The sequence below is a fragment of the Megalobrama amblycephala genome, linkage group LG1 (genome assembly GCF_018812025.1).
Source record: "Megalobrama amblycephala isolate DHTTF-2021 linkage group LG1, ASM1881202v1, whole genome shotgun sequence".
Taxonomy (NCBI): Eukaryota; Metazoa; Chordata; class Actinopteri; order Cypriniformes; family Xenocyprididae; genus Megalobrama; species Megalobrama amblycephala.
The window spans coordinates 21,091,455-21,109,855 of NC_063044.1; the positions used below are offsets into that span (position 1 = coordinate 21,091,455).

Here is an 18,401-nt window from a genome sequence, read left to right on the forward strand (position 1 = left end):
TTCGGCTGTTACTGTAAGAAGAGATTTTGCTCAAGTTACACTCAGAATCCTGTCAACCATTCTGGACAGTTGAACAGTGTTGAAAACTATTGAAAATGACTAAATTCTGGTAACACAATTGCAAATTGAGAACCGGGTATGAAAATGTAAAATATTTAGTTTGATCTGATGTTGACAATCAATATGAAAGTTTCTCAAACCTCCGTTTACTGATCTTTTGTTAGAAAATAACATTGTTTAATTTCATAGTTTAACTGTTTCTCTAAATGTGCAGAAGTGCTTGAATCTTTCTAACATGAATGTTGTTCAGCATCATGAATGAATGAAGAATAAACACCAACCTCTTTGTTCTTCAGTATCTTCAGTGTGTTTCATTCTGCAGGGTTCTGGATCACTCATGTTCTTTGCAGTTTTCAGCTCTTCCTGATGCTCTGATGCTCGTCTGATGGGAATATTCCAGCATTTATTGATGAACTGCAGTGGGAGGAGCTTCACGGATGATGTGACTGCTAAGGAAGGAGCTTCATTAAGTAAATTGCAGTGGGCGGGGCTTTGTTGACTGAACAGCAGATTGGCTGGAGGAGCTGATCTGCCCAAATCAAAAATAAATCAGTAACTGTGTTTGTTTTTATAAGGTTAAAATCATCAAACTCTAGTGTCTGTATCAAATGAAATGTACAAAAGAGATTTTACATAGAAAACCCACTAAATGAAATGTGTCTGTTTAATGTTTCAAATTACTTTTGTGAAAATAAAATATTTTAATGTCCCATCATCATTTAGTGTAACAGATATATTTAATGCAAAAAGGAATCAGTTATTTTGATCTGTACTTAATAAAAATATATAAAAGAAAAAGAGATCATACTAAATTTCATTATATTTTAAATGATTAAAAACTTCTTGCTGACAACTGAGTGAAACCTGGTGGTTTGAAGGAAAGTGGCAAAGAATAAAGATTTAAAATGACAATTAAATAGTATTTTGGGCTTCACTGTGATCCTTCAATACAGTGTTTGAATGTTGTCAAATGATTCTTGTTCTAAATATGTCTGAAATATGCTTTTTTTTCTTTTTTGCTATATTAACCCTTTTTGTATTTCACCCACAAACTAAATGCATTCAGAATTTATATCGGTCTATCGTAAAGCATCTGATGCTAATTCAGAACTTAATTCTGTTTCTCCATTAAAATATTGACAAATATCTAGAAAAGTAGTAAAGAACTGAAAAACAGTTCTACACATAAAGACAAAAATAATTGTTCATATTTGTAGTCAACAAATCCCCTCAGTCTGTTGAGAGTAATGAAATGAGCTTTAAGTGTCAATTTACAGCAGATCTGAAGACATCAGCATAATAAATGAGGTGAAAACAGGAACTATTGACATGAAATAAAGAGTGTTTTCAGCAGTTTCTCTGTTAATATTGATGATCCTCAGACTATCAACACTCATTCAACAAGACATTCAGATCATCTCACTTTATTCGGAGTGTTTGCTGTTAGAAACTGATTATGGAGTCTGAAAATATATGAGAAAAAACTATAAAACTGCTCTATTGAAAGACAATACTGTTATTTCTCACAATGTGACACAAATAATACAAAAACAAACACTAATGGCACTCATCTTCAACAACCACTACTGCTAAACATTTTACCAAATAAAAACAAAACATTTAGTTTTAGATAAATTAATCTGATTAATTGCACAATGTGGTGATTAATTAATCACAATTTAATCGCATGTCAAATTTGGCTGAGAAATTATCCCCAATAGATCATATAAGAGACAAAAAGTAGCTTTAAATATTTCATTTGATTCAACATGAGGGTGAGTAAATGATAATTATTAATTATTAATATGGAAATTTGTACTCTAAAAAAGAATCTAAAACTGCCAGTAGGTGGAAGTAAATGTCTAAATGAGTGAGTTATTGAGTCCTTTCCAATCATTCAATTCATTCAAACGGCTGATTCATTCAGGAAAGAAGTAAATGGCTCTCTTTATGAGTGCACCACTAAATCATTGATTCACCCGATTTCATTCAGAAACAAAACTAAACACTGTTTAATAACAACATCATACTAAATTAAAAGCAAAACCTTTATAATAGTTTTAGATGAATGACCATATTAATAAAAAACATGTTCCAGAAAGTGACAAAGTAGTTCCTTATGCAATGATGTCCATACAGTGAATGAAAGCTTTACAAAAATTGCAAATAGTTTAAGTAGAAATCTAAAATTTCTTAAGTTTTTGAAGTGAGATCTTTCCAGCAGGATTTGTGAGTCTGAGACGGGGAGAGTTTTCAGTTTCTGCACATAAAACTGTTACATGTTAAAGATCTAATTACTTTAACTTTATTTTACTTTATTATTACAATGAATCTTATCATAAAATCAAACCATGTTTCATAGTTATAGTTAATTCATAGTTATTAAGCAGCAGTGGTTGATGAAGATGAGTGTCATTAGTGTTTGTTTTTGTATTATTGGTGTTTTATCCATGTCATGTTGTGAGAAATAACAGTATTGACTTTCAGTAGAGCAATTTTATGGTCTTTTCTCATATATCCTGACTCCAATAATCAGTTTCTAACAGCAAACACTCAGAATAAAGTGAGATGATGTGAATGTCTTGTTGAATGAGTGTTGATAGTCTGAGGATCATCAATATTAACAGAGAAACTGCTGAAAACACTTTTTATTTCATGTCAATAGTTCCTGTTTTCACCTCATTTATTATGCTGATGTCTTCAGATCTGCTGTAAATTGACACTTAAAGCTCATTTCATTGCTGTCAATAGACTGAGAGGATTTGTGGACCTCAAATATGAACAATTATTTTTGTCTTTGTGCTTTTAACTGTTTTTCTTACCATTATCCATATTTGGAATAATTTTGCTACATTATATTCTGTTATCATTTATATATATAAAACAAACCCCATAACTGATATATTTTTATTTTGGCAGATCAGCTCCTCCCACACTGGGATTCATCATCAGTGAAGCTCCTCCCACTGGAATGCATCAATAAATGCTGGAATATTCCCATCAGATGAGCATCAGGAAGAGCTGAAACCAGTAAAGACGGAGTTTATTAAAGAGGACAGAGAGAACATGAGTGATCCAGAACCCTGCAGAATGAAACACACTGAAGATACTGAAGAACAAAGAGGTTGGTGTTTATTCTTCATTCGTTCATGATGCTGAACAACATTCATGTTGGAAAGATTCAGCTACACATTTAGATATGCATTTAATCTAATATTCAACAAATGGTCAGTAAAGTGAGATTTGAAAAATGTTCAAATTGATTGTCAACATCAGGTCAAAATACAGATTATTTTACATTTATTTTATATCTGGTTCAAAATTTGCAACAATGTAACCAACATTTTAGACATGTTTCAAAATAAAAAAAATAGTAATATCAGTAAACACCAAACTGCATCAAGTAAATTCACTTTCCAGAATGGCTGACAGGGTTTTAAGCTTGACCTAAGCAAAAGCTGATTTATAGTTACTGATAAAGTTGTATTTTTCATAAAATGTAGAAGTTATTTAATAGTTCTTACTACAGAAACAGTACACTACAGACAAATACAACAGTGATTTGTCTATAATGTTTTAAATATAATAATTGTTTCAGGGACATATAATAAATATATAAAAAGGCATCAAAGTGATCAGAATATTTTATAGCAGTTGTCTACTTCAGTACATAAAGATTCACTTTTATGTTCTTTCACTTCATAATCCTCATTTTGAATCACTTTAATATACTGAATATTAACTTTTTTTGTAATTTCATTGCTGATGGAAGTGAAGGAGGAGAGTGAAGAACTGAGTGAAGTGGAGGAGGAACATCATGTCAAACCTGGAGAAAAACCTTTGAGTCACTCAAAGAGTAAAAAGACATTTTTAAAGAAAAGAGACAAGAAATCTACAATCTGCACTCAGTGTGGAAAGAGTTTCCCTTCCAAACATAGTCTTGATGTTCACATGAGAGTTCATACAGGAGAGAAGCCGTTCACATGTGATCAGTGTGGGAAGAGCTTCACACAAAAAGGACATCTTAAGAGTCATATGAAAGTTCACACTGGAGAGAAGTCACACATATGTGATCTGTGTGGGAAGAGTTTCACAACAAAACAAAGTCTTGAGATTCACAGTGGAGTTCATACCGGAGAGAAGCAGTTTGCATGTCATGAATGTGGCAAAACGTTTCGCTGGGCATCAAACCTGAAGACACATCTGAAAATTCATACAAAAGAGAAGCCATATTCATGTTCTATGTGTGGAAAAAGTTTTTCAAGCTGCCATATTTATATGAACACGAGAAAATACACACTGGTGTGAGAGAGTACGTGTGCTTTGAGTGTGAGAAGACTTTTACTACAGCAAACCATTTAAAACAGCACCAGAGAATTCACACTGGAGTAAAACCTTACAGGTGTTCACACTGTGACAAGAGATTCAGTGTGTCATCATCTCTGAAAACACATGAGAAGATCCACACTGGAGAAAAACCTTACAAGTGTTCATACTGTGACAAGAGATTCAGTGATTCACACTGAAAACACATGACAAGAGAAAAACCTTACAATTACAGTCAAGAGATTCAGTGTGTCATCATCTCTGAAAGCACATGAGAGGATCCACACTGGAGAAAAACCTTACAAGTGTTCACACTGTGACAAGATTCGGTCAGTTAGATTCATCACATCTTAAAACACATGAGAAGATCCGCACTGGAGAAAAACCATACAAGTGTTCACAGTGTGACAAGAGATTCAGTCAGTTAGCACATCTGAAACGGCATGAGAAGATCCACAGCAGAGAGAAGCCGCACACGTGTGATCAGTGTGGAAAGAGTTTCACTATTAAAAGTAACCTGAAGATACACATGAAGATCCATGCAGTGGAGAAACCACACCACCACAGTCTGAAATCATGATAAGTAGTTCATCTTTATGTGCTGAGCAACAAAGTAGTTTCCTTACAGCCACAATAAGCAGACAGTTTGGTGGTTGCTTAGTGTCTGCTTGGAAAATCTGAATTTTCTCCTGAAACTACAACAGAATGATCAAATCACTGTAAATACAGACTGTATGGATTTTTCGCTTAAGGTCAATGTGACAAACTAGTGACTTACACTTAGTGAACAAACTGCCGTGTTTCTATTATTGTCATTTACAACATAACAATAAAACAACCTACAACTGACAATATTAACTTGCTGTTGCTCCTCTTAATTCGTTCCATGATAAATCTCCCCCCATTTCCCATCATCATTCCTTCGATCTTCTGTAGTAGTTCTTGTACCTGAATGTCTGATTTACCTTTAATACTGAAACAGTAAAATCATCCCCCACATTCAGATGTTCATCAATGCCTGTTTCAGATCCTCCAGTTCATCTCCATGCGTGAACAGAATCATGATGTACTTCTGAACTTCAGTAGTAAAGGCAAGCAAAAAAACAGGCCATCATAGTAAGAAAAATAGACAGTTTCCAGACTATATTTACAATTCAATGTGTCAAATAATAAAGACAGACAAAAATGACACTGTGTAGACTCACTGGGCCAATGCCTTGACAAGTAGCCCATTCTGATAGTTAATGAGAAGACATGACAATGCAAACAGTTGATTAATGCTACCAGAAATGGACAAGGGGATGACTGTGTCAAACAACTTGTGTTCCTTCACCCGCCGGATCAGGCATTCAACATGCACCCTGAGCCTGGCCACAGACATTTGTGTGCCCTTGGTCACAAAAGCAGGCCTGTGGATTTTGCATGGTACCAGGTGTGACGACCTCTGCTGTTGGTCTCGGGTATTGCTGCTTGGTACCTGTTCCCACAAATTAGCAGTCTATTGGATTCACCTGTGACCAGTGCTTCAGGTGCTCCTTTAAAAAGAGATCTCCAGTTGAGCCAAGGAGAGCTTTGGGAACTTTGGCTTTTGGACTTTGTTTGGTTTTTGACTTTATGTTTTGTTTGATTTGTTTTCTGCATTTATGCCTCAACATTACATTACATTTCCAACCATGCACTCTGCTTTACACACTGACGTTACTGATGACACAGAAACATTGTGACATCCTTTGATTGTTTTCGTTTTATTATTTATTATTTAATGTTACCTTAATTTAGAAGTAAATAAACATCTTCTTGAGCTTAATATTTGGTTTGCGTGTGTCCCTTGTTTTTGTTGCTTACCTTGAGCCAGGGGTCGTAACACAGGTTGTCAATTAAGAAGCCCCTGTTGACCATTATGGCCATGTCAGGAGTGAGGACGTCAATGATCCCTGATTGCTTGAACAGCTCCCGGTCACTGATTGACCCCGTATACAGTCCAGAGACAAAAGTTACTGCACCATGAGGTGCCATTCCTATCAAAGCCTTAAAGGTGCAGTGAGATTTGTAGCTGGAAAAGACCTCACTCTGTAATAGCAGAGACAACGGCGTTTGGCACAGTAACGGAGCTCGGTACTGTCCAGGATAACCTGGGTGTCTCGGAAATTCTCAAATTCCTCTGGCAGGTAGGCTCATACTCTCTCTTTCGGCAACCAAATTTGCACGGAACCTAAAAGAAAATAGAGGAAGTTCGCCCAAGTGGTTATGATGCGGCTCACTGTACTCTGATGGACATGGAAGTGATGAGCCAGGTCTTTCTGCTTGAGGCCCAAAGCAAGGTGCATCATGAAGAGGAAGAATTCAGGCTCCGGAACTGACCAATAATCATGTCCACGATCAATTTCCATTGCGTTTTCCTCCATATCAGAGTCCGGTAGCGGTGGTCGAAAACAGCAAGTTAGACGAAATACTGTCCTCTGTCAACTCCATGAAAATGGATTTTCTTCTAGATTTGACAAAGTGGTAGAGTCTATTGACGGTCTGAGGAAAGAGATAAATGACTGTATCCGGCGAGTATCACAAACGGAAACCCGCATCTCTGACGCAGAAGACGTGATAGAAATCCTACGTGCTAAAGTGAACACACTGGAATCCAATGAGAAAGCACTGGAAGACAAAGTTATGGACCTTGAGGCAAGATCTAGACGAAACAATCAAAGACTGGTCAATCTGCCGGAGGGAGCTGAAGGACAGGACCCATGTGTGTTTTTAGAGAGGTGGTTACCGGAGATGCTCGGCACAGGGGCAGTTGTCATAGAACGAGCGCACCGAATTGGACCTAAGAGGGACAACAACACACCACCCCGCACTCTCATAATGAGATTCCTCAACTACAAGGATAAACAGGTGATTTTTGCAGCAGCACGAGCAAAAAGTGACATTCGGTTCCAAAATCAACAGGTACGGATATATCCGGATACAGCAGCTGGACTACATCAACTACGGAAGCAGTTTGATTCGGTTCGAGCGGAGTTACGCAAACTGGGACTGCGGCACGGAGTGGCTCATCCGGCCAAACTATTGGTGAATTATAAGGGTCAGACTCATTCCTTTACAACAGCAGCGACGGCACGAGAGTTTGTGAAGAAAGTTCAGAAGGCAGCAGAAGAGGATGAATCACTGCCAGCTTTGGACTAAACCACACTCTTTCTTTATTTTCTTATCAATGAGAAACTTCCAGGTACACTGTGTGGTAAACACCTGTCCTTGTTTAGATTTTTGATATTGAGATAATTCGAAATGTCTGAAGTTTTGAAGTGTTCAGTTTTTTTTTTTTTTTTTTTCTCACAAGGGCATGGTGAATAGATATGGAGGCGCACTTATTGTGCGTTATTGAAAGAGTACAAAGAGTGTAAACTTGCGGTGAAACAAGAGAGGTTAATTGATTGTTAATAATAGTTAACAGTATTGGTAGTAAGGGTTCTGGTTTGGCTAGAGAAGAGTGGTTAGGCTGCTCCTCAATGGGTATGGAGTGGCCACATGCGATAGCGGGAGACGTACTGTCGAGGGAGGGATACCCATATGGGGAAGTAACGAGGGGTAGTTCGCGTTCATGGTGTTGGATATATGTTCTCATATCCGGGTTGGTTACGCTTCTCCATGAAAGAATCCTATCTTATGAGGTAAATACATATTTCCTGATTTTACAGTTTTGATATATCTCAAATGTCACAAACATTGAACCTGAAGTTTGTTACGTGGAACTGCAGGGGCCTACAACGTGTTAAGAAGATTAAACAAGTTATGACTAAATTAAAAGATATGGACTCTAAGATAATATTTCTGCAAGAGACACACCTTGTGGAGGAAGATGAGAGAAGGGTTAGGAGGAGGTGGCCGGGTAGTGTATTTACGGCAGCATTCACATCAAGAGCAAGAGGAGTTATGACTCTGATCCATGATTCCATTCCATTTCATGTAAAAATGTTATTAAAGATAAGAAGGGCAGATATTTAATAGTTCAGGGATCTTTATTATTAGAGAACTTAAACTTGGTTAATGTATATGGTCCTAATCTAGATGACTCGGGGTTTTATAAAGATTTATTCCTTTTACTTTCAGCATTACCAGGGCGCTATGTGATTGCAGGGGATTTTAATTGTACCCTTCACCCAGGCATAGATAGATCCGTAGGAACAGACCAATCACATAATAACTGTAGGATGACTTTACAAAGCTTTATAAAAGATTTCAGATTGCTGGATATCTTTAGGGAATTGCACCAACAAACCAAAGTTTATTCATGCTATTCGGCAACATTTCACACATACTCGAGAATAGATTATTTCTTAATTTCATCAGAACTACTATCCAAAATCCAAGATTGCTTATACGACAGCATAGTAGTCTCAGATCATGCACCTTGTTGTCTTATATACAGAGATGACAAACTTACATGTGATCCACCTAGATGGCGCTTCCAGCATAAATGGTTGCAGGATGAAGAGTTTGTTAAGTATATTGGACATCAGATTGAAGAATTTTTTCAAATAAATACAAATCAAACGTCAGCGTGCGTGAGATGGGATGCTTTTAAAGCGTTTCTTAGGGGACATATTATTAGTTACACGGGCAATAAATCTAAAAAAGCTAGAAGGGATAGGTTGGAATTAGAAACTAAAATTAGGACTATTCAGGAAAGGGTTTATCAAACAAATGACACAGATTTGAAAAAAGAACTGCTGTTACTAAGAGCTGAATATGATAAACAATTTTAGTGTTGCGTCGAGTCTTTTAAGATTAAAACAGTCATTTTATGAACAAGGAGATAAAGCAGGAAAATTATTAGCCTGGCAAATTAAACAACTTGAATCATCAACACCAATTACGTCTATTAGAACACAGGAAAAACGCTTACAGATCCTAGAGATATTAATAATGCATTTAAAGACTACTATCAGGAGTTATATGATTCCAAAGGAAATCGCGATGGTAATGACTTAAAACATTTTTTGAATGCGCTAAATATTCCAGTTATTTCAGACGATTCGAGGGTTAATTTAAATATAGGAATAAATAAGGTAGAAACATCACAGGCAATTGATGGAATGAATTCTGGTAAGCAAGCAGGACCAGATGGTATTCCTATTGATCTTTATAAAGAATTTAAAGATAAATTGCTAATACCTCTATTAGATATGTTTACAGAGGCATTCGAAAAAAGCGAACTACCATCCTCCATGAATCATGCCCTAATTACTTTGGTGCCAAAGCCTGGTAAACCCCCTGATAAAAGAGAAAACTTAAGACCTATCAGTTCACTAAATTCTGATCTCAAGATCATTTGTAAACTTTTAGCAACAAGGCTTTAAAAAATCCTGCCGGACATAATAAATAGGGATCAGAATGGGTTTATAATTGGAAGACAAGGTTATCACAATGTAAGAAGGGTTTTGAATGTTATTTGGTCTAAAGAAAATACCCAAGATACTGCGCTCCTTTCGTTGGACGCAGAAAAGGCCTTTGATAAGGTCGAATGGCCCTATCTTCTTCATGTTCTGGAAAGGTTTGGATGTGGAACTAACTTTATTAAATGGGTCAAAATGCTATATAATAACCCGACTGCGGAAATCATGTCAAATAAGTTATTCTCAGAGCCAATTAAAATTAAAAAGGGTTGTAGACAGGGATGTCTGCTCTCTCCCTTGCTATTTACGCTAGCAATAGAGCCTTTGGCAACAGCCATTCGCATCCATCCACAAATTTCGGGAATTACAGTGGGACCCACGGAGCACAGAATCTCTTTGTTTGTGGATGATGTCATCTTATTTTTGACAAACCTCAAGACCTCAATCCCGGCGGTGGTGAAAGTAATTCAGGAGTTTGGGAAAATATCAGGTTATAAAGTAAATAATACTAAATCCTCCATTCTCTTATTAAATGTAGCTGAAAGGATTAATCCTATTTGTGAGATTACTCAATTTAAAGTAGTGGAAAATTTTACCTATTTAGGTATCCAGATTTTTCCAGTATTGAATCAGGTTGTTAAAACTAACTATGAAAATCTAATGAAAACAATAAATGATTCAATTAACAGATGGACAACCATGCCTATATCCATAATGGGAAGAGTCAATACTCTAAAAATGAATGTACTACCAAAATTACTTTACCTTTTTCAAAATGTTCCTCTGCCACCTCCTCCTGAATTATTTATATGGTTGAAAAAAAATTACTGTGGGCTTTATATGGAATAATGGGAGGCCTAGGATTCGTCTTTCCTTACTCTATTTACCATTCGATGGTGGAGGGCTAAAATGTCCCAACTTCAAATTCTACTATTGGGCCACACAGTTAACGACTATCATCTTTTACTTTTCAAGCAAAGACAATCCACATTGGGTCAAAATGGAGTCTCATGATTTAAAATTATCTCTCCCATTATTCATGTATTCTGACAGGGCAAAAAACCTACAGAAACAAGCTAGAAATCCAATACTTATATTGGATATGATTATGATTGAAATATGATTAAAGTCTGGCATGATGTAAGTAAAGCCTTCAAAGAACCAAACATTTTGTCACAATTTAGCCCAATATGGGGCAATCAGCTCTTTGTACCAGGAAGGGCAGACGTAACTTTCAAACGATGGGCATCGGCTGGACTTAAAACAATTAATGACCTCTATCTATCAGAGTCTGACACATTTATGTCCTTTGAAGAGTTACAATCCAAATTTAAAACTGATAAAAAACACTATTTTAAATACCTTCAGTTGAGAAGTTTTGTGAAAGCAAATCACAGTAATCTAAGTAAACCCCCCCCTTACATCGCTTGAAAAGTTGTTGGTTAAAAATAAATTGAGAAAAGGCATTATTTCATTATTTGATTTCCACTGTAACAGAGAATTCGAGGGATAAACTTATGTCATGGAATGTGGACCTGTCATTATCGCTTGGAGAAAGGGCTTGTGTTAAAACCCATACCATATCTATAAATAGCCGTCTTAGAATGCTACAATATAAATGGCTCATGCGTGTATATATTCAGTCCCTCCAGAAAAACGCGGGATTTTTTTGTGATTGTTGCGGGCTAAAATGCTTGATTATGCGGCACGTTTTCTTAAAAAATGCGATGGAATATGCGGGATATTTTTGCAATTTTATGCGATGAAATTGCGGGAACTTGCAAAAACTGCGGTTTGATGAAAAAACAGAAAAAAATAAAAGGTGATTCCCCCAACACCCTGTTCTCACTAGGCTACTACTTTAATGTAAAGAGTAATTTCCTTTTACTTCCAATGATAAGCAAGCATACTAAATCACAGAATATTTAAGTTCTCCTTCTGTTTTTATTCTAGACCTTAACACATGGCTCAAACTTACAAAACATTGAGTCAAACAAGTTCTGTAGCTTTACAAAAGGAATATTCAACAACTTCTGTAAAAATTAATATATAAAATATATATATATAAAAAATGTGTGCTTCCTGTTTTACAGAGGTAGCTATACAAAACAGACATCTTCTATTAAATTAAGTGCTTCCAGTGCACAAAGTGCAATTTCTTACTGCAATGTAAATATACTTACAACTGTAAGGTTTTGGTACTGTTCTGTAACAAAAAAGTGCAATCTTACAACTGTAAAGTTGCATCAACGTCTGAATGAAACTACAACAGTCCACTGTGAAAATGAAAACTATAACTGCGTAGCCTCTAACACTGGCCTATCATTCGCTATCCTCATCCTCCATCCCCTCTCCCTCAACATCCATCTCCTCCCCCTCCACCATCTCCTCCCTCTCAAATGCTCCACTGTTGACTCGTTGGTTGTGGTAAAGGAAGACTAAGGCTTTGAGGTTTTGGTTGGTAGTTGATCTTCTTCGGTTAGACAGCACCAGTTTGTAGATGCTGTTGCTGCGTTCAGCATCAGCTGAGTTTGAGACAGCATCTTTGTACCGTTTGGCCAAAGAACTCAGCACAGGAAGTCTCTCCTGTAGGCCATCCCAAAACACATCCAAATCCACCACACCATATGGTGCAACTCGGAGTGCTGCTGGACCAAGAGTCTTGAAGTAAGAATCAAATTCATCACCCGGCACTTCAGTGAAACCTGGAATGGCCTTGTAGCTTGCTACGGAGTCATCTAGGAATGCGATGTTGCGAGGGTCAAACACCCTGACCTCCTGGAGAAACTCAATGGCTGGCTGCCCATGTGACATGTACTTGGTGAGCTTTTCTTCAGCGTTTTCATATGCCTGACCAACTGTGCAGAGGATCTGTGTCTTCGTTGTGTGTGGCAAGTCAAACCCTTCAAAGTATTCGGCACACGCCTCATACTGCAGCTCTTTGTTGGCAGCGAAGACCACCTGCAGATCCTCCAGGTAAGTGAAGATCTTTGTGGTCACAGGACGCCTGCTCTGAAAGACATCGAGTAGACTTAGGAAGTGTTTGCACTTTTCAGCCATGATGTTAATCTGGACATTCAGGGACTGAGCTAGGTCTGGGTCTTGAAGCATCTCATGGAGTCTCTCCACAGAATGTGGAGCACTTCTGCTACACACCTATAGAACATCTGGGAGAAACTTAGCATGAAGATGTTCAACTGAACAAAAGGTTTGCGGAAGGCATTGCCAATAAGATTAATTATGTGTGCCATGCACGTGATGTGTAGTGAGTTGGGGAACAACGATTGCAGAGCTGCTGTATATGCCTTCTTCATGTAGGCTGCATTATCAGTGTCGAACACAATCACATCCTCGTTGTTAATGCTGTATTCTTGAAGGCACCTTACAACAGCCACAGATACTGTGGAATGATTGCACTGCTCGAGAAAAACTGTATCTGCAAGGTAGGCCAAGATCCTCCCAGAATGATCCTTCTCAAGTGGTGCAAGGAGGATATTCAGGACACATCTCCCCTCGACATCTGGAGTCTCATCGAATATCACAGCAAGAGGTTTTCCTGCAAGAAGTGTCTTCAGCTCCTCTTTTTCCCTCTCATATACTGCTCCCAAGTACATATCTTGAAGGTGGTGAAACCCTGGAATGGCGCCACCATTGATGACATTCTCATTCAGAAATTTCCTCAGTGTAGGGTGGTCACTCTTAGACAGTGGGATGTTAATTGCAGTGCAGGTGGCAACCCAGGTTTCACAAATCTACAAACAGAAAAATACTTTTGTATCATTAGGCTGCATTGTGTATACACACACACACACACACACACACACACACACAAAGTCCAGTGTAACCTACAAAAACTGCAGTATAAAACTGAATTATTTACAGCAAGCCTTTCACTGAACAGTAGTGTTTCTGCAAATAAAACATAATTCTTTCATGGCAAAATCAATCATCTTGCATGGGAAATTACACTACTGTTAGGCTATCTAACCCTAACGTTAACTTACATCCACACACAACATACTTGGAAATCTCATTAACACTCAAACACACCTCTCTCTGTTTCATTCTGTTTTCAATTTATCTATCAACCTTTTCATAATTTTACAAGCTTTAATCTTGTATGTTACTGACCTTGATTCTTTCAGCCCTAGCAACTGTTTTGGAAGTTGACGCCTCGGTGTAGGTGAGCTGCTTCTTCCTGCCTGCTTCCGCTGCTTTAACCATCCTCAAATGTTTGGCGGTGGCAAAGTGGTTTTCCAGCGTCGACTTCCGTCTGTGGTCCACGACGCAGTTGCACGGAGTGCAAAACTGCTTTGCGCGGTCTGTTGCACTTATTTTTGTTGGCAAATGAGAATTATTTGCATGCTGCTTCATCATGGTTTCACCGCGGGGTTTGCAGATGATGTTCACGTCGTGTAATTACTTCACTTCATAAGGTTCCCATGGCAATAGGGGGAAAATAATGGCGCTTTACTTGTGTTAAGTAAACGCAACATTTTTCAACTTTCTGCTAAGATATATGTGACTTTTTTGCAACGAAAATACAGGGATTATGAAATCATGCTAGCCCCGCATATTTTGCTTGCTGAAATCGGCAATTTATGCGGCAAAAGTGCGGCGTATTTGAAAAAATGCGACCCCCGCATGAATATGCGGACTTTGGCTGATTATGCATGAAATCAGGCGATCGCATAATCGCGTTTTTCTGGAGGGACTGTATATTACACCTGTACAACTAAATAAATATAATAATAATATACCGGATATATGCATAAAGTGTGGCTCTAGAGGGACTCTAATACATTGCATGTGGGAATGCAGGCAAATAAAAATCTTCTGGGAGGAGGTAAAAAATTTAATTGAAAAAATTACTTCCAAACGGATAGTTTTGGACCCAAAATTGTTTTTATTAGCTCTATACCCAGACAAACATAATTATAGCAAAACTGAATGTACTTTTATAAATATAAGTTTGTTGTCTGCAAAGAAATGTATAGCTTTGTCTTGGAAGAATGTGAACAGACCCAGTGCCACCCAGTGGTTAAAGCAGATGATGTCCAGCCTCCCACTAGAGAGAAGCGTTGTTCAATGTATTAGTTCTTTCTTGTTTATTTCTTGCCTTTTAATGGGTTTAAATTCATGTAATGCAGTAATTATGTAAACATGGACAAATTTGTATTAACAAGATTATGATTGTATTTACATGAAGAAAATATTAATACAAATATTTTGGGAAAAAAAAAGAATAGTTTTTCCAGTGTTGCCAGGGCTTCAGTCAGTCCAGTCACTTTGTGGATGCAGTCCTCCAAATCATCAGCCCAACACTTTGGGCAGTAAGTGTGGCTGCTGGTCCACGTCATGTATTGTAAATGTTACCTGCTGTCGGTGAGTCGTTTAGTCAAGTCAAGTCATGTCAAGCCAAGCCTCAGTTTTTGTTCACGTTTGTATTTTACTCTTTGTTTGTACTCTTAATAAACTGCACTTGGGTTCTCACTACGCTCGCCTCCAGTAGACTCCCTAGGTTACAGAATACATGACCTCACCATGAACCCAGCAGTTGCACTCTTGAATCTTCGCCAAGGCCATCGCACCATTGAAGACTACGTCCAGGACTTTTGTGAACCCTGCCACCTGGTAAATTTCAATGATGTTGCCCTAAAGGACATTTTTCACTACGGTCTGAATGAACCTGTCCGTGCCAGACTACATGGAGGGAATATCCACTGGTCATTGGAACATTATATGGACTATGCTGTTAAGTGGGTCTTCCTTCACTGTGGGAATTGTGGATGAGGAGCCCCACAATCCCACAGTACCTTCCATATTAGAGTGTCTCCATACCCCAACATTCATGTCTGGAATTATTTATGCCACGCCAGTGTCTCGTCTCGAGCCGGCCGCGTCGCACTCAGGCCCGCCGGCCATTTCGCCCTTGAGGCTGCCGCACCAGTGTCTCGCCCCGAGATGGCCGCCATGCCAGCGTCATGCCACGGCAGAATCTCATCATGCCACGCTGGAGCCTCACCACGCCATGGCTGCCACGCCTGCCATACCAGAGCCCCCCCTCATAAATCCTGCCCTTGATTTATGAGGGGGTTATAGGTACCAAGCTCCTGTGGCTGTGGAGCTTGGTACACCACCTAACCATGGCCCAGGTCCTCCAGTGCACCGGGACCCCATGCTCCAAGGCTCAGGTCCTCCCACACTCCACGGCCCAGGTTCTCCAACGTTCTACGGTCCAGGCCCGCCTCTGCCATGCCCAGGTCCTCCTATTCCCCTGCACGGCCCTGGCCCACCATCCCTCCAATCCCTCTAATTTGTTGCTTCTTCACCGCAGTAAGAAAAAAAATCCCATACCGTCACACCCCAACTCTCCTGTCATCTAAGTTTAAAAAAGAATCACTAGTATTTTCTGGGTCACGTGACCATAAATGATAAGATTGCTTCCTCTCAGTAACCACTGCATGTTCCCTTCACTAATAGGCCCTTAGTAAAGGGATTCAGTTGTTCATTTTCATTTGAAACGCTAATGGCGTCCTTTTCTCAAAGTGCCCTTCAAGGGCTCAAAAATGCCGTTTCGAATTTGCCCTTGAATATGCGCCTAATAGCGAACATTTATGTCAGCTATGCCAGACAGATAATCCTCTTCATGTTAAATCAAATCATGCGTTTTCTACCCAAGCTCTATGCCAGTTTGAAAAAGGTGGCTGAGGCGAAGCGGCAAAAACATATCCAGTGAAACGAGAGAGGACAGCCGCAACTAAGGAGGTTTAAATGATCAGCCCTTGGGCTTGGTGCCTCAAAATATGGGATCCCAAGTAATTGCCTGCCCTATTGTGACGCGTCTGCACGTAGGTAATTCTTTAGGTTTTAAACTTTGGATATTATTTTTGTCAAAATGAAACGTTGGTTAACGACACAGGAAGGCCACCGGAGGAGAGCGGAGACGCATCATCGTCATGCCTTTGCAGTATGATGCAGGAGCAGCACGTGCTATTGGGCTTTCACAGATGCCAGGTTTGCAGTGCACAACTGATCTGTTTAACACAAACAACATTTACTTATTTTTATTTTAAATCCAAAAGTTGATACTAAACATGGCTTGTCAGCATTGTGATTTCTCTTGTATACACTATATTTCATAGATGTCACATTTAAATGTTTTATTAAATTTATTATGTTATATTTACTGTATGTAAACAGGGTTCCCACTCTAAGCCAAATGTCAAATTCCCTGACTTTTCCTTGACTTTCACAAACTAAAAAGCTGAATTTCCATGACCTATAATGAACGGAGCACTGAACAGACAAAAAACGGTCACAAACAGTATTTTTCAAACTTTATTTACTTATTCACAGTTGTTTTATTACAAAACTAACTTAAACACCTACACACGACTTTTTTTCTTTTATTTGTTAAATGGACTTTGACTTTCAGAAATTAATTGTTTTCAGGGGTTAAAAAAGGATTTTCTGTTTGTGATCAAGTTCATTCTTCACATTTAGTTTTTGCAGATCGCGTTAGACTGTTAGACTGAGCAATCAATGTAAGATTGCCTACACTTTCTGCCTTTAATGCAAGGTCATCAGCAGATTGCGCCATAGCTGAGGCATCCTCCTGGAGGCGTGCTCTCTTTTTCTTCAGCTCATCAATCTCATCAGAGAGAGTTTTCCTTTTCATGTTTAGTTTTTCTGCTCCTTTAAGTCTTTTCCGTTCCTTGAGATGAAAGAAGAGATCTTTGTCCGACAGCTTTAGCATAATCCTCTCTTCAGGCAGGGTAATCTTTCAGTAGCCAATAAGCATTACGTAAGAACTGGTCTACATTCCAATTTGAGGTATCTGCACCCTTTTCAAATACCCCATGCAAAATATGTAGGCCACAGTTACCCACAATTAGTAACACAGTTCTTGTCCAAGTTCAGTTTGTATAAGGTCTTGGAATTTAAAATTAACATTAGGTCCATCCATTGAAAGCTGTATAAGACCTTTGTAATTCAACCCCTCTGTTGACTTGTGGAAGTCCTCCACCATATCCTCTGCTGTGGCCCATGAATCCAGAAGTGAAGTAGCATGTAACGACAGCATCATTGTCCTAAAATCTTAAATGAATGCCCCTTTGCTTTGTTTGGGTCTTCCGATTAAAGCATTAAAGCTTTCATCAAAAACCAAATCACATCCATCCTTAAGAGACCTTATTCTGTCCATCAGAATTGACATATTCCTGGCATGTTTGCCTTAGTTAACAGGTGGTACAGGTGACTGCATTTGATTAAGTGATTGCCAGTTGACGAGCTCAAGGAAATAAAATGGCGCTGAAAAATAGCCTAACCACTACAATACAAAACGTGTGAAACGTGACAAAAAAAAAACAAAAAATAAGGTATAGAATACATTTTGATAAATGGAAACTAAAATTTAAAGCATCAAACAAAAATCCCTGATATTCCATGACTTGGACAAAAAAAAATATTAAATTTCCTGACTTTCAATGTGTGGAATAGAAATTTTAAAATTCTATGACCTGTGGGAACCCTGTATGAACTAATACTTTTGATTTATATATTACGTTGCTCACGCAAGTGGCAAAACATTTAAACATAAGCTTTATGTTTAAAACTTACATG

The 18,401-nt window shown here is 38.3% G+C and overlaps 2 protein-coding genes across 3 annotated transcripts in view; both read right to left on the reverse strand.

The window, feature by feature from the left end:
* LOC125244190 (gastrula zinc finger protein XlCGF57.1-like) overlaps positions 1 to 3,397 on the reverse strand; it is a 45,185-nt gene extending 41,788 nt beyond the window's left edge. Inside the window, exon 1 of the mRNA XM_048154229.1 lies at positions 342 to 3,397. Coding sequence (XP_048010186.1) covers positions 342 to 399 — 58 coding nt within the window. The 5' untranslated portion in view covers positions 400 to 3,397. The remainder of the gene's footprint in view (positions 1 to 341) is intronic.
* The window catches only part of LOC125244061 (stonustoxin subunit alpha-like), a 1,172,099-nt gene that overhangs the window by 252,250 nt on the left and 901,448 nt on the right, over positions 1 to 18,401 (reverse strand). The window lies entirely within an intron of this gene.